Source organism: Macaca fascicularis, chromosome 9, assembly GCF_037993035.2.
Source record: "Macaca fascicularis isolate 582-1 chromosome 9, T2T-MFA8v1.1".
Lineage (NCBI taxonomy): Eukaryota > Metazoa > Chordata > Mammalia > Primates > Cercopithecidae > Macaca > Macaca fascicularis.
The window spans coordinates 68,603,723-68,628,136 of record NC_088383.1 but is presented as its reverse complement, the minus strand read 5'-3'; the positions used below and the strand labels follow the sequence as shown (position 1 = coordinate 68,628,136).

At 51.2% G+C, this 24,414-nt stretch overlaps 1 protein-coding gene across 6 annotated transcripts in view; it reads right to left on the bottom strand.

The window, feature by feature from the left end:
* DLG5 (discs large MAGUK scaffold protein 5) overlaps positions 1-24,414 on the bottom strand; it is a 148,804-nt gene that overhangs the window by 43,646 nt on the left and 80,744 nt on the right. For 4 of the 6 annotated variants that reach the window (XM_015456126.3, XM_005565351.3, XM_045400021.2 and 1 more), the window contains 6 exons: positions 22,691-22,853; positions 20,187-20,330; positions 19,313-19,496; positions 9,057-9,316; positions 7,488-7,800; positions 1,317-1,501 (listed from right to left, as the gene is read on the bottom strand). In XM_015456126.3, the coding sequence (XP_015311612.1) occupies positions 1,317-1,501; positions 7,488-7,800; positions 9,057-9,316; positions 19,313-19,496; positions 20,187-20,330; positions 22,691-22,853 (1,249 nt within the window). The remainder of the gene's footprint in view (positions 1-1,316; positions 1,502-7,487; positions 7,801-9,056; positions 9,317-19,312; positions 19,497-20,186; positions 20,331-22,690; positions 22,854-24,414) is intronic. The other 2 variants (XM_074001713.1, XM_015456127.3) reach the window with 1 other exon arrangement.

Genomic DNA, 24,414 nt, shown 5'->3' with positions numbered 1-24,414 from the left:
CTGGCCTGTGCTCCAGCACTACCCCATGTCTCACATCTACCCACAGGCAGAGCTTTCTAGAGCTATCCCTGTACCCTGCAACTGGGATGGGAGCCCCTTCAGATAGCAGCCGGTCCTCATGTATCTCTGTCTCTCTTAGCTCTGTGAGGGTGCAAAGTACAAGCTTGGCGAGACTCTACGAAAGAGGACCCTAAGGAAGTGGAGACAGATGACCTGGCTGTGGAGGGGCCTGGGCTCTGTGCCACCTCCATAAATGGATATACCTAGAGGACTGTGGTTCCTACCTCTCCACAGCCTCACATCTCCCCCAACCTCAGTCAGAGCCTGGCTAAGGACTGCCCCCTAGAGACACCCGTGGAAGGGGTCCGGGCAGAAGCAGACAGGGAGCAGCCCCTGGGCCTCCCTCCCCTTGCACTGGGCACCTAGCTGTGCTCTCCATTGGCAGGGTCTCACCACCTAGCCATCCTCATCTCCTGATCAGCCCCTAGAGACATTGGTCTCTCCCCTGACCAACCACAAGGAATCTTCTGGAAACCTCCCAAATACCAAGACATTCTCTCTCCCCACCCCAAACATCATCACGACCACAGCCTCTCCTGGATCCTCCCCAGCCAGGATCAAGTCCACACTGCTTGGCTTCCCTTTCAAGGCCTCTACACCTGCCCCTGGGAATCTCGCCAGCCTGCCCTCCCCATGACTCATCCATGTCCCTGCCCTGAGCACACGCCACAGGTCCCCTCCGTCTGCAATGCCCTTCCCCCTTTTCCACCTGGAAAAACCCCACTCGTGCTTCCAGTTCTAGCTCGAATGCCATGCTCTCTGGGGAGACCTCCCCACACCCCAGGGAGCCCTGCATGCCCCCCACAGCCCTGGAGCTCAGTCACGCATCTTCCTCCCTCACTGCCCTGCCCACCCAAGCCTCTCCCGAGGTCTCTTTGCTCCAGGGATTTGAGACCTTGGCACACAGCAGGCGCCTGGGGAATACTGCTAAAAGAACGCATTTCGGATGTGCTCTTCTCATCAGAAGCCCTCAAATAAAAGAGGTTGGCCTCATGCCCCTTCACAGGCGTCTCATGTGGACATAGTACATACTGAGGACATATAGGGCTGAGTGACATGGGAGGGAGAAACAATGGAAAATTCTAAAACTAAGAGGCAAGGCTGGGGCATCAACTAGGGGTGAGAAAGGAGGAGCCCAGGTCCCTCCCACCTTACCTGGACACACAGCAAACGATTCGGACCCTCCCAACAGACCCTAGCAGGTCCCCGCATCCTGGGGAGATGCGAGCCCACGCCAGCTCGAAGGCACCCCGTACCGGATGCTGTCACGCTCTGCTACGATCTTGTCTCGCTCCTGGAAGGCCCAGTCCCGCCGGCACTTGGCCACATCCGCCTCCTGAAGGGCTTCCTTCAGCTCCTGGCACAGAGCCTTGCACTGCTTTCGAAGGATTTCAACCTCCTTGTTGGCTCTCCCAGCATCCATTGTCACCGTGTCTTTGATCTGGTGGGAGTAAGGGGCAGGGAGAGGGAGAGGCTGCTGAGCCTCATGGACCAGGAGCACCTCCCACCAGTGCAGGGGTCAAGGCTGAGGCTCCAGGGAGCTGGATGGAAACACGGAGCCCATCGCAGCACACCCCCGCCACCCATACCCCCAGTGACTACACCCCACAGCCACTGTCCTATTAACCAGCGCCCCCCCCACAGCCCCCACCGTGTCTGTGATCCTGGTTTTTATAATCTGGCAAGCCGAGTTATTTTTAAAGACAAAAATACATCGGTGTTCCTGCTGGTGAAGTGCTGTGTATCTCAGTTCGTTTAAAAAGCTGAAATCTGAAGCATTTGTATCTTGGCACATCCCTAGAGAGTTATATGCTCCACTAAAATTTCAAGTCAAACTCTTAGAAGCACTCATATGAAAAGCCCCCCCACACCTCTATAATCCTTAGAAAACACGGAGAAATGATGGATGACAAAGTGAGTGTTTACTGCAAGAATAACTCCTCCCCTGGCTCAAAGGCTTTCCAAACACGCAAAACAGAAGCATGACAACAGAGGTGGTGATGACACTGGTGTCCCCGCCCCGAGACTCTCCACCCTCAAGTGCTAGGACACAGGAAGACACACACGCACAGGAAGAAAGCTTCCGTTCCCTCTAACGATCATTCTCCAGAGAACAGGAGATGGCAGCCTCTGCAAAAACATGTTCAGAAAGATCTCAGACATAGAAAACAAGAGAAGAGAATGAAGCTGACAAGAAAACACCTACAGTCAGTTGATAAATCCCCCCATCTCTCAAAACAGAGGCAGAGGAGCTGAAAAACAATTTGCACAAAAAGGACCATCAAAGCTCGAGGGTGCCAGTGCAGTGGCTGGCTTTGCTCGGACCTCACGGTTCCTGGGAGTCATTCAAATCATTTCAGTTTTGATTATTTTTTCAGCTTTACATAGTATGCCGTGTTTGTTTAGTTTGCTATTTTCCAAAAAAAATCCCTAAATTTTCATTTTAAAAAGAATTATTTGGGGGCAGGGTACAGTGGCTCACACCTGTAATCCCAGCACTTTGGGAGGCCAAGGCAGGCAGATCACATGAGATCAGGAGTTCGAGACCAGCCTGGCCAACATGGTGAAACCCCATTTCTACTAAAACTACGAAAATTAGCCAGACATGGTGGCATGTGCCTGTGGTCCCAGCTCCACGGGAGACTGAGGCAAGAGAATCACTTGAACTTGGGAGACAGAGGTCGCAGTGAGCCCAGATGGCGCCAACTCACTCCAGCCTGGACAACAGAGTGAGACTCGGTCTCAAAAAAAAAAAAAAAAAAAAAAAAGTGTATTAGTCAAGAATTTATGATAAACAATACTTTTCAAAATTTACATTATACTCACTGTTTTACAATATATTTATGGATAGTTTTAGAGCTGACACATGTTACCACGTGGATTCCCTGAAAGGTTTCTCCATGGTGCTCTGGATGAGCATCTAGGGAGGCCCCAGGTGCAGACAGGAGGAGAGGCAGCGTAGGAGGTGGGCAGCTCCCCCAGCCCACAGCTCCCTTCCTTCCCCTGGGCCCCACGCCATTGCTGGTCTCCAAAATGAATTCATCCCCAAATACTGCTTCCTTATAAGGAATACAAGAAGTACTATACTTAGTTTTAGTGAAGGGGGAAGAGGGGAAAGAGGTACCTTTAAAAAAATGGTAAAATTTGGAAGCCCAGCAGACCCAAGTGACCGACTGATTGATTCTGATCACACTGGTGAGGAACCGCAGGATCTAGAAGTGACTCACCAGGGCTCCCCCATCCTGCAGAGCTGACTCATGATCAGTACCGGCTCCTCTACCCCAGGCAGACTCTACCCCAGGCATCAGATGTCAGTCTGAGTCTGCTCTAAAAGCGCCACCTGCAGTCTCTTTCTTCCAGTGCTGGGTGAGCAAAGGCGTGGGAAGAGATGGGCCGGTCTTCACGAGACACTTGCCAGACCCAGCCATGAGGCCGGTGAGAAAGGCCCATGGGCTGCAACCCAGCCCCAGAGGGCCAGAGCCCACTCGAGGGTCCCAGGGGAGGATGGGGCCCAAGTGTGGAGTGGTGCCCCTGAGCAGACGGCTCTCAGGTGAGGGCACCTCCCTCTGCTTCCTGGGCAGCTTCTCTTGCTACAACAGCCCTCTGCATCTAAGTTCTGGAAAGGCCAGTGCTGCCTCACCTTGTCCCCTGGCACTGTCCAGTCTGTCCACCACAGCTGAGCTCAGCTCCTCAACCAGGACCTGTAGCTGGACGTGAAACTGCATTCAGGGCGGCAGACGGCAGGAGCGTGGGGGGCTGCCCTTCTACAGACAGGGTTCGGTGAGCAGGGCCCTTCTGGGAAAGTGCTTTGGAACCTGGGAGATCTCTGCAATAGGCAGCAGTGACCTACGGCTTCCAGTGGTGCCAACCTCAACTCCCCAGGCAGTTCCTCCCTCCTCCTGGGAGCAATGAGCCTTCGCTGGACAAGGTCAGCTCCTGGCCTGAGGCAGGAGGGTGGCCTTGGGGGAGCTCCTGAGGATATCTCCCCTCTGGGAGCTGGTAAGGAGGTGAGGGCACAGCCAACCTGTCAAAGACCCTGACAGGCCCCTGGCCTCCCGGTGCTCTTTGCCTCAGCCCACTGAGAACACAGAAGGGAGAGAGGGCATGGAGAAGGAAAAGGGAAAATGGAGCAAGAGGTGCAGATAGACGACAGGGGCATGCAAGCACGACACCAGAAACTGAAGCCCAGCCCTCGGGCTGAGCAGGATGAAGACAGCTCTGTGGTGAGGGAGCTAGACCTGCCAGAAGGCCCCCCACAGCTGACCCCTGACAGGCAGCAGCCAGTGGGGTGGCAGGGCCAATCCCCAGGGTGCCTCACTGCCCAGCCCTCCTGGCCTGCTCTTGCCGGTGGAGAGTGCTCTTATTCATGAAGCCAGACCAACTTGAGAAGGAAATGAGGATTTCAGCTCTTAGAGCTGACGGGCAGCAGCGGGGGCTATCTCCTGCCTGCTGACTCGGAACGGGGCCTGGAAAAGATCCCTGTCTCAGCTGACAGCTGTACTTGGTGCCCAGCCAATACCCCCTGTGTAGGCTGGAGGCGGGCTCCAGGCTGAAGGGCTCGCCTGAGTGCTGGGAAGGCGACGGCTGCCCCAAGGACGTCAGGCCTGGGGGTCTCATTGCTGGATGCCAGCACCGCGGGGAACTCAGGTGTTCTCTGTACATCTCTGTGCTTTCTACATTTCTACAAAGAGTCTTCACCATTAACTTCAAAGATCTCAAAATATGGCCAGGCGCAGTGGCTCAGGCCTGTAATCCTAGCATGTTGGGAGGCCAAGGTGGGTGGATCACCTGAGGTCAGGAGTTCAAGACCAGCCTGGCCAACATGGCGAAACCCCATCTCTACTAAAAGTACAAAAATTAGCTGGGCATACTGGCAGGTGTCTATAATCCCAGCTACTCAGGAGGCTGAGACAGGAGGATCACTGGAACCCAACAGGTGGAGGTTATAGTGAGTTGAGATCGTGCCACTTCACTCCAGCCTGGGAAAAAGAGGGAAAGTACGTTTCAAAAAAAAAAAAAAAGAAAGAAAGAAAAAAGAAAATCTCAAAACTCCATCCGCACGGGCTCGCTGTCATTCCCCAGGCATGTGTCTGATATTCTGTGACATTTCACAGCAGTTACTGACTTGGTCATTTTCCAAGTTTCCATCTTCATCATTTTGTTTTCCTGATTTGATATTGACATTTTCCCCCAACAATTATGTGCTCAGATCCCAGGATGTGAACATGAATTCATGGTTTTTCTAGGATGATTACCAAGTTCTAATGCATTATCTTCACTTACTAAAAATTTATTCTAATAGACTTTTCAAAAATTTCATTGCAGTAAATATTCATCTTCACACTGGCTTTTGCCTCAAGGGTCTCCAGAAGTCTTGGTGGTTCCTTGTACGAAATTCCCATTACTTGGTTGGCCCATTTTTACCCAAAGAAACAGTTTAATGAGGTTCACCCTAATCCTAACAGAGTAGTAAGATTCAGATGGGCATAATAATGAATGCCCATCTCAACTCACTGTTGCTTTGTGCAGGCACGATGATGTATTTTCTATATTGAATCATTTGTTCATTACAACCACCATTCCATTGTGCAGATGAAGAAACTGAGGCTGGCTGGGTGCAGGGGCTCACGCCTGAAATCCCAGCACTTTGGGAGGCCGAAGCAGGAGGATCACTTGAGCCCAGGAGTTTGAGACCAGCCTGGGCAACATAGTGAGACCGCGTCACTACAAAACAATTCAGAATTAGCGGGGTGTGGTGGTGCCTGCATATAGTCCCAGCTACTTGGGGGGCTGAGGTGGGAGGATCACTTGAACCCAAGAGGTCGAGATTACAGTGAGCTATGATTGTGCCACTGCACTCCAGCCTGGGGAACAGACAGGCTGTCTCAACAAAAAAGTAAATTAAAAATAGAAACTGAGGCCCAGAGGCCAGGCACAGTGGCTCACCAGGCGGTGAAATTATGCTTGTAATCCCGATACTTTGGGAGGCTGAGGCGGAAGGATTGCTTGAGTCCAGGAGTTCGAGACCAGCCTGGCCAACATGGCAAAGCCACATCTTTACTAAAAATACAAAAAATTAACCAGGCGTGGCGGCGCACGCCTGTAACCCCAGCTACTTGGGAAGCTGAGGCATGAGAATTGCTTGAACCCGGGAGGTAGAGGTTGCAGTGAGCCAAGATTGTGCCACTGTACTTCAGCTTGGGCAACAGAACAAGACTCGGTCTCATAAAAAAAAAAGAAACAGAGGCCTAGAGAGGTTTGAGACCACATGACTGAGGAGGGCCATCTCTCAGCAAGGGGCCTGTGTCTCATGCATTCCCCACATCCCCTATCACTGCCCGGGCGTGAAGAGAAGTTGTATCAGTTGAAAGACATGCTGGTCACCCATCAGGCATCACCTGCCTCACACTTGGTATGGCAGGACCTGGTAGTAATGATCCAATGCATACCACCCCTGCCAAACTGCCTGACCTTTAACGCCTTGCTTTTTGCTTCTCATAAACCACCTTTGAAAGCTGCATTCCAACTGACCTGCACAGAAAGGCAGGAGAATAGAGGGACGTGAATATCCGAGAACTATTCTGATAGGGGAAAAAATCTGCCGTGATCAAGTCTAGAAGCTCTAATCAGAGCCACACACAACACAGACTGAAGGGAATCTCCATGGGCCCATCCAAGCCCCAGCAGGGCTCAGCTAGACCTAGGGCAAGGAGCTCCACGATGAGGAGAGGTTGACAGGTAGGAAGGAGGCAGAAAATCCACATTGGCCACCCAGGAGTTGAGCTAGATGGCCCAATCCAATGCTATCAAACATCCCAGCTCCCCAACCCTGGAGGTGTGGCCCCCAGGCAGCAAAGCTTCAGGAGAAGAACTAGTAGGCTCAGCCTACTAGCACATCTTCCCAGCAGGAGCCTGAAACACTTTTTCAAGAGCAGACTCAATCAGATGCACACTGCTGGTGGAGACGGGCCCCTGAGGGTACTCTTCCAGACGCAAGAGGCCTAACGTATCTATGGCTTTGGGAACTTGGCCTTGGTATCTTGCTTCATAATAAGCAAGTCCTTGAGATATCACTGACTTTCAGCATGAGACTGATCTGCAATTACGTAGCAATGGGTTTCGGTGTGAGAGTATCGGTGCGCGTCATCTGACTCTTCCTGGTGTGTAAGCTCCAGGTATCCATGACTATGTCTGGGCCTCCCTCCCCACTTGTCCCCTGTAATCCAGACTACAGCTGGGCATTGAGCATGAGCTCAGGAGTTACCTTGGTGGTGTCTGATAACCCAGCTTGCACTTAGGCCTTCTATCAGAAGCCCTTTACTCCAATGGGAAGGAGGCTTCTAATCCAGACACCATGCACTCTGCAGCCCCTCTTCCCGGGACGCTGTAGGAGAGGCTGAAAGCCAGCCACCAGCCCACCCACCTACCTGCCGCAGCGCCTCCATCTCCTCACTGGCCGCCTTCTTCTCAGATGTGCTGCTCTTGAGCTTGGACTCGGCCAGTTCCACCTCGGTCTGCAGCTTGTCCAGCTCAGAGATGACCTGGTCGCGCTCACTCATGATGAGCTTGTACTCGCTGTACACAGCGTCCCGCTCCTCCCTGTACTTCTCCGACTCCTTCGCTGTCTTCACCTGTGTGGTTCTCAGCTCGGTCAGCTCTGACTGCAGCAGCTCCATCTCCCACTGCAGGTCCTTGTTCTGCGCTGTGGCCTTGTTCAGCTCATGGTGGATCGCCTCAAACCTGGGGAGAGAGGCGGCGAGATGTGGGAGGGGCGGGGGCGCTGCCCGGTCAGTGGCCGGCTGCGCTGCTGCCTCCCGCCAGCTCTGCGGTGCTGGACAGTCAAGCATGAAATTTCAAGTGAAGTCACTCTCTCCACCCCCAAGAGAAAAGTCACGGAGTACCAGTGCCCCCAGACCTGGAATTTTTCTCAGCCCTTTACAAATGCCAGGAGTTGAACTGAGGACATTATGCCCTCCGCTCCACTAGAAACAACAGCGTATTTCTCCCACAGTCAAGCCACATTAATTTTAAAAAACAATAAAAACAAAACAATGCCAGGATAACAGCATAAAGAGGCCTTAACGATCATTTAGTCAAACCGCCTCATTTCACAGATACGAACAGTACAGCCCTGTGACAAGGTCATCAAGTTCGCTCAAAGAGCACAGCTCGGTCCTTCCAGGCCGGGGGGCATCTTCCACACAGGCAGCCTGCAAATCACAGCCCATGGCTCCGGACCAGCAATTCTCAGTATGGTCCATAGACACTGGTTCTCCATGGAGCTCCATGACCCAAAAAAAAGTATATTATCTGATTATTTCTGTTTGGGAAACTCTGCATCTTGGCTGCCTCCTGGAGAGTCTACCTACTGCACACCACCACACCGAAGGCTCCGAGAAGTCCTGCAGCAGAGACATCTGTCTGGGTTCAACCTGGCAATGCTCAAACCTATTTATCGCCAGAGAGCACTTTTCATGTGAAACTGATAAATGCTCCAGAGAACTGGTGATTCACAGGCACATACTCTACAAAACACTGTTTGAGGGCATATATCACATCTCTAAAGATAACAGAAGACACACGCCCCAGAGAATTAACTTTCCTATTTGCTAGGTGGGTGACTGCCACAGAGGGGAGAAGCACATGGCAGGGACCAAAGAAACAGGATGCTCAGAACACACCAGTATTTATTAAGCATTGTGTAGCGCAGTTAATACAGCAGACCTGAAATTTCTACATCCTCAGAAAGGCCCGCTTGCAAGGCTAACCACTGAATGGTGTCTGTGAACCTGAAGGTAAACAGGGATGTTCAGATGGGAGGAGGGAGCCATGATTCCCAAGACAGATTCGGTGTCAAAAAAAAAAAAAAGGTTTCCTGGTCAGAAGCATTTTTTGATTGAAAAAGCATCGTAACTCATGCTCTTCTCATCACCTGGGGGTGGTTGGGAACCTTACAGGACCCATTTGCCCCCAGCCCCCCGTGGCCCTAGCCCTACCTCCTCAGGGAGAGGGCACACTGGTGCTGTAGCTGGATGGCCGTGTCCCTCTGCTGGGTCAGCATCTCCGTCTGCTTCAGCAGCCGCTGGTTCTCCTCCCCAAGCTGCTCCAGGCGGCTCAGGTCTGCATTGTGGATGGCGACTTTCTCACTGTACCTCTTCCGCAGGGCGTCATAGTCCTTCTTGACCACCTCCAACTTGTCCATGGCCGTGTCGTATAGCTTGTTGAGAATCTCGGATGACCCGTTGTGCTTCAACACCTGGAGACCAGACAGTCCCACTTACCAAGGGTCTGGGGGAGGTGGTGGAGGAGACCTCCCACTCTCACTTTTGTCTGTCTGAGGGTGGGACTGATGACAAGGTGGGGGGTCACCCTAGGGCTTTTGAGAGTCTTGAGGTCCAATTCTCCAGGCCTTGCAGTCACACTGGGCTGATTCATTTAGATTCACTCAGTCACAAGTATTTACTAAGTATTGTGCAGAACAGTTAACACAGCTGACCTGAGATTTCTATATCCTTAGAAAGACCTGCTTGCAAGGTTGACCCTACTGAATGGTGTCTAGGAACCCAAACAGTAAACAGTTCTCTAGGCTGATGTAAAACTTTCTTCCGGTGATATAAGCAGCTCTGGTACTGAGCCCGTACAAACAAAGTGGCTTATGCTGAACACCTGCTTTCTTCTGGGAGTACAGAATCTGGGTACATGCTCGGCAGAGGTACCCACATGACCAGCCCTCAGTAAGACACTTGGGCACTGAGTGTCTAACAGGCCTCCATGGAGGCCAGCACTTCTCGTGTGTTGTTGGGATTCCATTCTGGAGGAATTCAGTGCATCTGGTGAAACTCCACCAGGAGAGGACTCTTGGAAACTCGGGCCCAGTTTCCTCTGGACTTTGCCTCACGCGTCTTTCCCCTTTGCCGACTTTGCTCTGTGTACGTTTGTTGTAATAAATGTCAGCCATTGAGTATAATTACATACTGAATCTTGTGAGTCCTCCCAGAAAGTCACATAGCCCAGAATCAGGTTTTGTAAATTGGACCTAAAGACTCTCAAAAGCCCTAGGGTGACCCTCCATGGTGTAGGGTACCCTCGCATCCCATGCAAATACCTAATATGTCTAGCACTGTTCTAGGTGCTGGTGATGCCAGACGGGAAAGAAAGAGGTTGTGACCTGTGGGCCTTTTATCCTAATTTGGAGGGTGTGGACATACAGGCCAAATAAAGTAACTTCAGAGCAAGGTAAGAACTATCAAGAAAAGAAAAAATAAAACAGTATAATGGGCTGGAGAGAGCCATCTGAGTAGCAGAGGGGAGGACTGTGAGGGAGACTAAGGCTGAAGAGGCTTCTTGAAGAAGGTGCTTCAGAATTCAGAGGCAAATGAAGAAGAGCACACCGGGCAGAGGGGAGGGCAGGGGCAAAGGCCCAGAGGCAGGGCCTGCAGGTGTGTTCTAGAGATAAAGAGAGGGGAGGGGCAGGGCAGAGTAGCAGGAGCCCAGTGCACAGCGGGAGGTGGATTCAAAGGGGACCTGGAGAAGTGGGCGTGGGCATGGGGGTGGCCATGGCTGCAGGGCTCACAGTGAAGACGGTCTCCTGAGTGAGACAGGAAGCTGTGGAGGGTTTTAAGCTAGACAGCATTCTACTCTGAATGACAGGCACTAAAGTTCATTTGGGGTGCTGTTATAGAGAAAAAACCAAACCAAGAAGATGAGTTAAGAGGTTGCCAGGGGGGCTGCTGGCTTCGGCTGAGCACCTCATGGGATCTGAGCCCTGGGGTGAGTCACTCCACCTCTCTGGGTTTCAGCTTCCGGATTCCTCAAATGCCAAGGCTAGACCAGGTAAGCTTGTCTGGCCCTTCCAGCTCCAACAGCCGAGGAATTCCCTGGCTCATTCAGTGGGGGCCTGGGTTATCAAATGTTTGCAGCCTAGAGATCCAGAACCTGGGACGATGGAATATTCTCTTTGGAGCTAGGGTCAGCCCTCAATAAACATGAAAAACACAAAAAGCAAAAGAGGGCTTAATTTAAAAGTCAGAATCATAGCAACAAGAAAGTAAGCTCCTTCCTCTAAGGCCTAAGCATTAGATCCTAGGACTGTAGACTCTTAAAGAGGAAGTCAAGGAAGAGGGAGAAACGGAAGGATGGAGGGAGGGAGGGAAGGAAGAGGGGAAGGAAGGAAGGGGAGGAGAAAGAGAGAAACAGAGGGAAGGAAGGAGGAAGAAAGGAAGGAAGGAAGGGAGGCAGGGAGGGAGGCAGGGAGGGAGGGAGGGAGGATTGGTTCGTTTCAGGTTCATTCTTTTTCCTTCATTTATTTTTAAAGTGGAACATTTTCTCTCAAGGGAAATCTTACTAGGACACCAAAATATAGAATTTATTTGAAAAAGTAGTACACAGGTGTTTCAGGTGGTCAAAATCTTCACTGTTTTGTAAAATGGCATCACTGTTGCAAAACAGGAATGCACACTGAGAACCAGAGCCTTACTGACAGTGCCTACTCTACATCTAAAATCTTAAAAAAAAAAAAAAAAAAAAAAAAGCCTGGCCAGGCACAGTGGCTCATGCCTGTAATCCCAGAACTTTGAGAGGCCAAGGTGGGCGGATCACCTGAGATCAGGAGATTCAGACCAGCCTGACCAACATGGTGAAACCTTGTCTCTACTAAACATACAAAAATTAGCTGCACATGGTGGCAGGCACCTGCAATCCTAGCTACTCGGGAGGCTGAGGCAGGAGAATCGCTTGAACCCAGGAGGCGGAGGTTGCAGTGAGTCGAGATCGCACCACTGCACTCCAGCCTGGGTGACAAGCGTGAGACTTCATCTCAAAAAAAAAAAAAAAAAAAAAAAAAAAAAGGAATGGGGCTTACCCATGACCATAATCTGGTCAATAAACTCCTGAAATCTGGTCAACCAATGCCTTCCACCCACGTCTGGAAAGGTCCAGCATCTAAACTGGATTGCCCTGATTGGTGAGCAATACCTCAAAAATGCCAATTAAAAATTACTTCAGGCCGGGCACAGTGGCTCACGCCTGTAATCCTAGCACTTTGGGAGGCCGAGGTGGGCAGATCACAAGGTTGGGAGTTCAAGACCAGCCTGGCTAACATGGTGAAACCCTGTCTCTACGAAAAATACAAAAATTAGCCAGGCGTGGTGGTGGGCACCTGGAATCCCTGCTACTCAGGAGGCTGAGACAGGAGAATTGCTTGAACCCAGGAGGCGTAGGTTGCAGTGAGCCAAGATTGTGCCACTGTACCCCAGCCTGGGTGACAGAGCGATACTCTGTCTCAAAAAAAAAAAAAAAAAAAAAAATTACCTCAAATGTTTTACTCTCTAAATATCCCCTAAGCCAAGTGAGAATCCCATTGGCTCCAAATGAGTCTGGTTTGCTGGGGAACAAAGGCGGCTGCCATTGCCTGAGTTCCCCACAAGGTGGCAGCCGCGCGGAGACGAGCCAATGCTCTCCTGTAGTGGCTTCCCGCCTTCCCAGCTCAGAAACAATCTCGTTCTAAAGGCAGCCTTGAAATGATACAAAGCCGGGTTCTGGGCAGTAGCCCAGCAGAGCCCACCTCCACCAGTGCATGGCAGAATCAGGAGTCTATACCATGGTTCGGCCTCTTTGCAGTCCCCTGAACAGCTAACCTTGAGGGGCCTGGATCCAGGCCTGTGTGACAATCCAAGGATGATTCAGGGCCGTGGGAATCAGGCTGCCAGAAAGGGCCATGAGAGTGGGCCACGAATTCCCAGTGCGACAGGGTGGGTCAGGGAAATCCCAGCGCAGACCTAGAGGTCCTTTCTGCTGCTCCCCCCAGCCTTCATAACATGATGGGATACTCGGGTCAGAAGACGAGAGAGAGAGATCAGGCCCCATACTGCTTCCACCACGATAACCGCCACCCTCGGCCTGTTCCACAGGTGAAAGCTCCTTGGGAAAGGGTCGTGCTCACCACGAGCTACTCCACCTCCCTGCAACTCCTAACCTCCGGTTCTCACTCTAGCCTTGGAGTCAAACAGAATAACCTGTTCCCACAGGGCAGCAACTAGATACTCAAAGAGGCTCGCAGGCCTCCAAACACTTCTCACCCTTTCTCTACAAGCAGGACTCAGTGCCAGGCCTGTGCCACCTAACCAACAGCCTCTGAACAAAGCTGGGGAACCAGGTCACGGTTAACTCCGGAGAATCCGAAAAACTAAATCTATTGGTCTAGAACATTTCCCTGTCACCATTAGAGGATTATGTTCTTGGTAGGTATTTCCACGTGTACATGCACACACACGCGCGCACGCACACAAACACACATCTAACTACAGTCAAATGTTTAGCTTCCCAGCAAAGGCTAATGAAAGAGAGAACATTTAAATTTGGCCCAGAATTCTAAAATTAAAGTGATCACAGTTCACTGCAACCTCAACCTCCCAGGCTCAAGTGAGCCTCCTGCCTCAGCCTCCCAAGTAGCTGGGATCACAGGCATGCCCCACCACACCTGGCTAATTTTTTATTTTGTGTAGAGATGGGGCAGCAGGGTCTCACTATGTTGCCCAGGCTGGTCTTGAGCTCCTAGACTCAAGTGATGCACCAGCTTCGGCCTCCCAAAGTGCTAAGATTACAGGTGTGAGCCCCTGAGCCTGGCCTGAGAGTCAACTTCTCCCCTCAGGCAGGCAGCAGTCTTTAGAGATGATGCCCTGCCGGCCTGAGCACAGGACAGTTGGCCTGTGAGTTTAAGGAGAAGGGGGTGGAAGTTACACTGGGGAGGCACAAAGACAGCCATAGTCTGGGCTGCTCCCTGCAGGGAGGCCAGGAAGAGACCAACCCTCCTACCTGTACCCCACACTGGTCAGAACACTCCTCTGTGGGCTTCTCTATAAGGGATGCCCTTCAGCAACCAGGAAACCCCTCTCCTCCCTTCTTTCAGGCCCATCAAAGGGCATTCATTCAGGATACCTGGGACAAGAAAATCGACTTTCATGAATTACAAGAGAAAGTATATTTTATTTTATTTTATTTTATTTTTGAGATGGAGTCTCGCTCTGTCGCCCAGGCTGGAGTGCAGTGGTGAGATCTTGGCTCACTGCAAGCTCCGCCTCCCGGGTTCATGCCATTCTCCTGCCTCAGCCTCCCGAGTAGCTGGGACTACAGGCGCCCGCTACCACGCCCGGCTAATTTTTTGTATTTCTAGTACAGACAGGGTTTCACCATGTTATGCAGGATGGTCTCGATCTCCTGACCTTGTGATCTGCCTGCCTCGGCCTCCCAAAGTGCTGGGATTACAGGCGTGAGCCACCGCGCCCGGCCAAGAAAGTATATTTTAAAGACAGGGGAAAGGGCAAGGAGGAGGAAACAGAAGACTCTTTGGGCCCAGATAGATTGGCAGGACCTAGGAGAACATGTGCACTGCCCTGGTCTCAGGAATTCTACCTGTAAGGCTCAAACTTCAAAACGTGTGTGCAAAAGAGCACAAAGACATGTGTGTCCACTGAAACATGGTTTGTAACATGGGAAGATGTTGACCACCAAGACGCTCCACACAGAATTTGATTAACACCTGACAGACAACAAAACAAGCACGGACCTTTTTGGATGTGCAAATTCACAGAAAATGTAAGGAAACCCATGATATATTGTAGGATATTTGTTTTGAAAGCAGGTTTCAGGGAACAAAAAACAAAACTACATGAGTATTAAATGTGACATTTAAAAAAAAAATCTACAAGGATCCACATCCATCCCAATGGTTTACCCAGAGGATGGTCATTTCCACAAAGCTAGGCTGGGTCTGAGGAGGTGGGTGGCTGCCTTCCACATTGGTTGAAGACTTTTTTCTATTTTAACCAGAGAATACGCACTACTTTAGTAAAGAAAAAAGATGCAAAAACACCCTCTACTTAGATTCCCCAACCAAGCCTTGTCAGGTTCTCCTGGGCTTTCTTGACACAGCCTAGAAGAATGCCCAAACCCAGAGACGGGGATGCCAGGCAGAGGCCCTCCCCAGCAAAACACACATACGGACAAAACACCTGTTTGCTGCTCTCAACCACGGCGCCCCCTCCCCCAGGGTGCCTCATTTCCTCTGAGATAAATCATGCAGAGGGCCGGGAAGCCCCACAAATCCCTCAAGCAAACACGCAAGTCAAACAGCACCATTTACCCTGCAAGGGCCTCTTCAAGTTTACAAGGCGTGGGAGGAACCCGGCAACAAAAATGCCCTTGTCCAGCAAGGTCGACCTTTGCCCTCGGGCCCAGCGGGGAGCAAGCCTGTGGCCATCCCCATGTCCTCGCTTCCTCTGCTGCTGGCCTACTGCCACCTGGGCATCCACCCTACGCCTGACGAAGGCAAGAGGGCCCGGGATGCCGGGATAGGGGGCTGGCCGCCCAGCAGCTCTGAGATGCTCCCAGCCCTGCTCCCTGTGGCAGCCAGGCCTCTTCTCCTGGTGGGGTCTGGAGGTGGTGTTTGCTGGGAGGCACTGGTCCAGCTGAACTGACCTGGGGGACCCCAATGACCAGGATGCATCCCCACCCCCACCCCTGCTGCCAAGGACCACAGCAGTAGGAAAAGGAGAGCAGGGAATGGGCTGCGGGGTTCGAGAGGAAGACCCTCCCCTGTTAGGCAGACAGGAAAGGGAGAGAGGATGAGGGTGGGAGGGACGTCTCAGTCTGAATGTCTGTAAAGCTGAGCAGGTGCTCAAGAAAGTCAGAGAACAGGAGACAAGGAAACTTTACGGTTCTTGAGGGCAGAGTGCTCTTCCTAAAAAATAATTTTTTTAATTAAACAATGTTTTGTACAGATAGAGTCTCTCTATGTTGCCCAGGCTGATCTTGGACTCCTCGACCCAAGGGATCCTCCTGGTCTTTCCAAAGTGCTGGGATTACAGGCGTGAGCCACTGTACCCAGCCTGGATTTCTCTACTTATGACAAGGTGAACTTCTGAGTCTTTTTTTTTTCTTCTCTGAGTTATAATTTACATACCACACAAAGTGTACAATTCAGTTTAATATATTCACGAGGTTATGAATCCACAAAGTTGTGAAGCCACTACCACTATCTAATTCCAGAACATTTTTATCACCCCCAAAATAAACCAGTACCCATCAGCAGTCACTTCCCAAACCCCAAGCCCAAGACAACCACAAATCTGCTTTGTGTCCACATAGATTTTCCTGTTGTGGACATTTCATGTACCTGGAATCATAGTTTGTGGTCTTTTGTGGCTGGTTTCTTTCACTGGCTGTCATGTTTTTGAAGTTCATTCACATTATAGCATGGATCAGTATTGCATTCCTTGTTATGCTGAATAATATTCCATTGTATGGATAGATCACATTTTATTTATCCATTCATCAGTCAGTGGACCTTTGGGTTACCGGTTTTGGGCTGCTATGAATATTCACACCTCAAGTTTCTGTGCGGACATATATTTTCAGTTCTCCTGGGTGCACACCTACGCGTGTCGCTGGGGGGTCAGCTGTTAGCTCTGTTTAGTTTTTTGAGGAATCACTAGGCTGCCTTTCACAGTGGCTGTATCATTTCTTCCCACCCACAATGTATGCAGGTTCCAATTTCTACACATCCTGGATGAGGCAGATTTAAACCCAGACTTGACAGGATTAGAACAGTATCATTAATGACCACAACACTGACTGAGCGCCTCATACACACGGGCACACGGCGCCAGCGCCTTCCACGCAGTGTCTTCGTGACAGTCATATAAGACAATTCTGCTACACTGAGATGCTCCAACCTCACACTTTCTAGCAAGGCTGTGGGGCTTCCCGTGGACCGAGGTGGAGTCATATACACTTCTGAAATGATGACTCTCTCAAGGAAGAATAGAATCCAAACTAAACCCCAAGGCAAAAGGTTACCTGAGCCAAGTGTAGACCAAGAAGAACAAACTGCTGGCAAAAGAGCAAGAAAACAAAGCACACAGCAGGGTGCAGGTGAAGGCTGGGAGGGGCCGCCTGCCCACAGGTCGGGGAAGTTACCACACACCCCAGGGCAGAGAAGGGGCTCGAACCCTTAGAGGCCCATCCCCTCGGGCAGCTTCCCGGGAGCTTTGTTTCGACACAGCACCGCCATCCTTACCTGCTTCACACGCAAGATTTCCAAAGGATTTCTTTTGAGGTTAAAAATATTTTTGCCTTTTTAGAAACTGAAAACCTACAGTCTTTAAATCTGTTTGCTCTAGGAAGCTCCACTGACATGCACAAGGAAGGGTCCCTGCAGGGGGAACGGGTTGTGGGCAGTACTAACCAGAGCTAGCAAGGCACCTTCTACTCTCATTTCATCCTTAGAGAAATGCTCCAAGAGCACCACCCCCACCTCCTGAACCTATAAAGGGTGGAAAGGGTGCCGTCGCAGCTTCTCTGAGCCATGCAGCAGGTGCGAGAAGGACAATCTTCCTGTTGCCGGCTTTCCATTACCAAGGCTCAGTCAAGACCTATGGGCTAAACACCAACCTCTGCCCCAGCCACCTCACACAACCAATTCCCCTAATCAGAGGGCACACAAAAAATACTCTAATAGCTCCAAGTATATCCATCTTAGGGTCCCTTGCTGAGCCTGCCCTGGTTACTCCACATAAAACCTCAATCAATACCGGAGAAAAGAAAATTAACAGCAAGTTTTTCAAGAGAAGCAAGTTTTTCAATGGAATACAGTTTCATTGGAATATGGAATATTCCTTTTTTCTAAACAATTAAACCTTAAAGCCATTAGGCAAAGTAGAGCAAGACAGGGACCTACACTGGGGCAGGTCACCCCAGAGGGGATATCACGGCTGGCATGGAATGAGGAGGGGGTCCTGGCATCACATGAGGAGACCAGGCCTAGCAGAGAGAAGGCATGGGGTGGGAGAGCCCACAAAGGGTCAGGAGGGGATGGGAACGGGATGGGGGACTGCAGAGGGCATGGGAGGCAGCTACACATGGGGGATTGACCAAGTAAACAAATTAAGAATAACAGGAATCGGCAGGGCACAGTGGCTCACGCCTGCAATCTCAGCACTTTGGGAGGCCAACGTGGGTGGATCATGAGGTCAGGAGATCAAGACCATCCTGGCCAACGTGGTGAACCCCGTCTCTACTAAAAACACAAAAATTAGCTGGGTGTGGTGGCGGGCGCCTGTAGTCCCAGCTACTCAGGAGACTGAGGCAGAAGAATCGCTTGAACCCAGGAGGCAGAGGTTGCAGTGAGCCAAAATCATACCACTGCACTCCAGCCTGGGCGACAGAGCAAGACTCCATCTCAAAAACAAAAAAACAAAAACAAAAACACAGGAATTACGTTTGTCACTGTTTGTTTGTTGTTTCATTGGATTTTTTTTTTTTTTTTTTTTTTTTTTGAGGCAGAGTCTCGCTCTGTCACCCAGACTGGAATGCAGTGGTGCAATCCTGGCTCACTGCATGCTCTGCTTCCCGGGTTCACGCCATTCTCCTGCCTCAGCCTCCCGAGTAGCTGGGACTACAGGCGCCCGCCACCATGCCCGGCTAATTTTTTGTATTTTTAGTAAAGAAGGGGTTTCACCGTGTTAGTCAGGATGGTCTCGATCTCCTGACCTCATGTTCCGCCCACTTCAGCCTCCCAAAGGGCTGGGATTACAGGTGTGAGCCGCTGCACCCGGCCTTGTCACTGATGTTTTTAAAGGAAGTTACACAAACAAAAAGGGTGGAAACCACAATGAACCTGTGGTCTTGGATTAGAATTGAAAGTGTCAATGTGAACTCATGGCTTTCAATCTACATGTCTGATACAGAAATACAGATATACATATGTGTATGTATGTATGTGTATGGCCTTGTGTACATGTACACTTAGCTACTTCCTACTTCTTTCCACTGAGAGGGCCGGGAAACAGTGCTAACCCAAGCTACAAGCACATCCAGCACTTGGTTGGCTGTGTTTTTTTTTTTAGAGACAGGGTCTCACTCCATCGCCCAGACTAGGGTACAGTGGCATGATCATAGCTCACTATAACCTCAGACTCCTAGGTTCCAACGATCCTCCTGCCTCAACCTCCTGAGTAGCTAGGACTACAGGTGCACCACCATGTGCAGCTAATTTTTCTTTTTTTTGTAGAGATGGAGTCTTGCCATGTTGCCCAGGCTCATCTCAAGCAATCTCTCACTTTGGTCTCCCAAAGCGCTGAGATCACAGATATGGGCCAACGTGCCTGACCTGGCATTTACTTCTCAATATTATTCTCCATTAAAAGGAATGAGGACTACTTGGGAGAAATGGCCAGTCTGCAGGAGCTGGGCCTACCTGCTGCTGCTGGGCACGGAGGTCACCGATCTCCTTCTGGTCTTCCTCGTGGAGCCGCTTCATGTCCTCCCACGACTGCTGCAGCAGGTTTCGCTCCCGCAGCAGCTGCCCATTCTCCCGCCTCAGCATGTCCACGTCATCCTTCAGCCGAGTCTGGTCACTCAGGAGCCGGCTGTGGAGTGTGCTGAAACACCCGGTACATGCTCAGTGAGCCCCAGCCAGCCCCTCACACCCTGCCCCACCCCAGGGCATCACCAGCCTCAGGTCCCAACACTTCCCGTAGATACAGCGGACAGGAGCCAATGGCAGCTAGGTCTGTAGCACTCAGAGGCAAGCCAAAACCTGCTAACAGCCCAATTCCAGAAACATCCAAATCACCACTTACAAACCTGACACCAAAAAGGGCACATGTGTCTCCAGGGAAGGGAGACAGGCCCCTCTGGTACAGACCTAGTGCCTCCAAATACTGGGGCCTGGGCAGGTATCAGCAGGTGGGCAGGCAAAGACCCTCAGAGGGGTACTGGGAGACCAAAGGGAAACACCCCTTGGGCCTATCCTCCAGGAAGAAGCTGCAGTACGGCCCCTGGACAGAGACCCAGAGACCTGCCTGACTCCTGCTGCATGTTCTGAATCACTTTCCTGCCCGCCAGGTCTCTGAAGCTGGCAATAAGATGTGAGGGATTAACAGCCTTGTTTTACACTTAGGAAAACTGGGGCCCAAAGGCACAAATACAACTGCTGTAGGCAGACTGCTTGCTGCTTGCACAGGGACAGGACTAGAACCAGAACCCCTGGCTACCAAGTCCAGAGAAAAGAAGGGCAAAAGCAGCTGTCTGTGGATGTTGGGGGCCCTGGCCAAGCAGGCCTCACTCACTGGTAGAAATCAGTCTCCTTGGCCACCTCCTCACACCTCTTCAAGGCGTTGGTGTGCTGGTTCTGCAGGCTCTGCAGGTCCGACATGGCTCGCACGCACTGGATCTTTAGCCTCTCGTAGTCAGGATTCAGCCTGTGGTAGGGCCTGGCCCAGAGAGCAAACGGCCCCATGAACACAGGCCCCAGGATTCACATGGACAGGGGAGCCAGGTCCTGGATTAGGCCAGCCCAGTGGTTCCCAAATACTGGTCCCCTATGCACCACACACACCTAAGTGTTTGTTAAACTCAGGTATCCTGGCCTCACTCAGATCCACAGAATCAGAATCCCCAGGATGGAGGGAGCCATGGTTGCCTGAGCTCCCTGCATGGGCCTGGAGAGCTGAGATGGTACCAACTTGTTCTGTAGGAGCTCCCAGGAGTCTCTACAACAGCTCTGAGTCCACCAGAAACCTGTGATGAAATGTCTCTTCTCTGTAGGCTGGGCATGGTGGCTCACACCTGTAATCCCAGCACTTTGGGAGGCCGAGGCGGGTGGATCGCTTGAAGCCAGGGGTTTGAGACCAGCCTGAGCAACATGGTGAAACCCCGCCTCTACAAAAAAATAAAAAAATTAGCCTGGTGTGGTGGCATGCGCCGGTAGTCCCAGCTACTCACGAGGCTAAGGTGGGAGGAACACTTGAGCCCAGAAGGTTGAGGATGCAGTGAGTCAAGATCACACCACTGCATTCCAGCCTGGGCAACAGAGATGATCCTGTCTCAAAAATAATAAATAAAATAAAATAAAATAAAATAAAATATTAAATAAAAGAAATCTCTCCTCTCTTTAGAACAGTGACTGTCAATCTTGGGTACACATTAAAATACCAATGCCCAGATCAATTACATTAGCATTTCTAAGGATAAGACCCAAACATGAGAATTTTTAAAAACTCCCCAGGGATTCCAATGTGCAACCAAGGTTAAGAATACTGGCCATGAGCAGTGATCTCAGAGTAGGGTTCCCAGACTTGCAACACAGTATCATCTGGGAACTTGTCACAAATAGACATTCTCAGGCCTAGCCCCAGCCCCAGTCCTCCTGAGTCAGGTGTTCTGAAGGGAGGGAAAGAGAGGCAATGATCTGTGCATTATTAACAAGCTCTGTGGGTGATTCTGGTGCATGCTCAAGTTTGAGGACCCTTTTTCTAGAGCAGAGGTCAGCAGACTTTTTTTGCAAAAGGCCACATAGTAAATACTTAAGGCTTTGCACACTACATGGTTTCTGTTGCAACCACTCAACTCTGCCTTTGTAGCAGGAAAGCAGTCATAGACACTTTGTAACCAATGAGCATGGCTGTGTTCCAATAAAACTTCATTTATAAAACAGGCAGTGGGCCCGTGGGCCACAGTGTGCCAACTCTCCTGTGCTAGCACATTCACGTCTTCACTCGTCCTGCCTTTGGGCCAAATGACTGAGGGGCAGATCCTCACGAATATAAGCTCAAGGATCAGGCTCTGCAGCCCTGGCATAATCCCAGAGGCACAGAGTGCAGAGGCATAGGCCCTTGCTCCTGAAGGAAAGAGGTGAAACTGAAGTGTTTACACCAAGCCCTCTTCCCTCCAGACCTCTACCAGCATGGGAGCTAAAGGAGAAACCACTCTGTGGCCCTCCTCCTTCCCAGAACGTCCTCTTAGATCATGCAGGTAGATAAAGACTCTCTCTCTGCCCCACCCTACGGGCCACGCTTCCCTGGTATCTACCTCTAACTCACAACAAAAGAAGCAAACATTTTCTTCAAAGCAACAGAGACACCAGGTAGAATGTGGTCTGTTTAAAACACATCATGTGGGGCCAGACGCTGTGGTTCACGCCTGTAATTCCAGCACTCTGGGAGGCCAAGGCAGGAGGATCACTGGAGCCTAGAAGCTCAAAACCAGCCTGGGCAACAACAAAAGACCCTGCTGCAGCAAAAACAATTAAATAAAAAAAAAAATAGTTGGGCGTGGTGGCACACACCTATAGTCCCAGCTACTCGGAAGGCTAAGGTGGGAGGTTCACTTGAGCTGGGAAGGTCAAAACAGCATTGAACCATGATTGTGCCACTGCATTCTAGCCCAGGCAACAAAGCAAGACCCCGTCTCAGAAAACAAATAAAACACGTATGTGGCAGGGAGCAATTAATATGTTTACCAAGCACATAAAGCTTCACTCAACTTAGGCAGGTCTAGGAGACATTGGTAGGAACACACACTCACACACTCTCACACACACACACGAGCCGACTTTGCACACAAGCACACCACTACTAAGGGGCCTCGTCACATGTGGGATGGGGACCTGCCCCAGAAGCCTGCGGGTCCTGCCCCTGGGAAGCATTTCTGGACGTGAAGTGGGGAAAAGGGGACACTCAGGCAGTGCAGCCTGAACCCCCAGGAGCTAGGGGTGTCTGGGGGTGACAGCACCAGCATCGGGGTAGTAACCCCAACCATGGGGCCTGGGCAGGGGAGATGGCGTGATTACTACCTCTTGTCGAAGGCCGTGCCATGTGTGGCAAAGGCCAGGCGCTTGCGGAGCTCGTTCCTCTCCCTGGTCATCAGCCGCAGCTGGATGGAGAGGTTCTCCACCTTCTCGTTCACCTGCCGGTCAGTGAGGAGGGGTGGTGGGGACGGTGCCTTCCCGGTAGTGCCTGTAGAAGGGGAATAATAAAGTGAACTTGCATTCATCTGGCATTCACGAGGCGTCCGGTGCTGTTCGGAGCTGTTGTCTTGTGTTAGCTGTTCGTGACATCCCAACAAGTGGGTCCTCTTACCATTCCCCTTTCATAGATGAGAACACTGAGCCGGAGAGGGCAGCAGGTAGAACTGAAAGTGAGTGCAGGGCATCTGGCTCCAGCATCCAAGCACTCAACAACCCCAGTAACCACCCCAGCAAGGCACATGGAGCAGGACAGACCAAACTGTGCCCTGAGGAGAGTGGAAGGCACGGCTCGAGGAGGAAGGCACACCTGAAATCCAGTGACGCTATTAAGGACCAGGGCAGCTGGGGCCCAAGGGTCATGTCCCCACCCTCCTCAACCAGGGCTGGACACTGCACGGCTCCCTTTTTGCAAGCCATCCACCCACCTGACAGACCTGCCCAACCAGCCCAGGCGTGCAGGCTAAAAGGAGGGCTGCTGGCTCCCAGCTTAGGTCAGTGTGACGCCATTCAAGTTGGTCCTGATGCCTCCAGGCTACTTAACCCTCACTAGCCCTCATCACCCACCCTAGGACTGAGTGTCCTGCAGGGAGCCCCACACCTTATGCTCCTAGCAGGCAACAGCCACCGCTGCCACCACCACCTCTGACAAGATCCAAATCCATTTCTAGGAAGAAAGCACCTCATCCCAGGAGAAGAGACTAATCCATGGTGCTTTTATATTGAACCCTGTCAATATGTCTACCTGATACCTCAACCAACCCTAGAGACCCTTGGTGAGGTCAGAGGAGCTCACAGCAAACATCCAATTTGTGGATGGGATCTGGCAGGCTGACTCATGTCAGGGGACACAGTGTTTGTTCTGCAGTGGACCCACAACGCACAAAGGGCATAGGACATGACAGGTCTTCTGACTCTCTGTGCCGTCCTGACCACCCATGTCCCACTGATCCTTGTTGGCCAAATGTTCATGCAAACCAAGAGTCCCCCAAGACAAAAGCTGTGGCTTGGGGCCTTCCAGAAGGGCCAGGGAGGATAGGGAGCTCAGCGCCAGGCATGACAAGCCAGACCACTGTGGGAGGGGGAGCCTCAACTCCCAGCGCTGCACTTTTCAGTGTTTTTTGGTTGTGGAACCCCAACCACCTGACTCCAGCATCCCCTGAAATGCAGGACAGTCATGTGCCAAAAGACGTTTCAGTCAATGATGGACCACATGTAGGACAGTGGTCCCATAAGATTATAATAGAGTTAGAAACAAAAGAAATAAGTGTTTAAAAAAAAAAAAAAAGATTAAACCACATCTCTACAAAAAAATACAAAAATCTTAGCCAAGAGTGGTGGCTCATGCCTGTAATCCAAGCACTTTGGGAGGCCAAGGCAGGCAGATCCCTTGGGCTCAGGAGTTTGAGACCAGCCTGGCCAACATGGCGAAACCCAGTCTCTAACAAAAAATACAAAAAAATTAGCTGGGTGTGGTGGCACGTGCCTAGAGTCACAGCTACTTGGGAGGCTGAGCCCAGGAGGTCAAGGCTGTAGTGAGCCGAGATCACTCT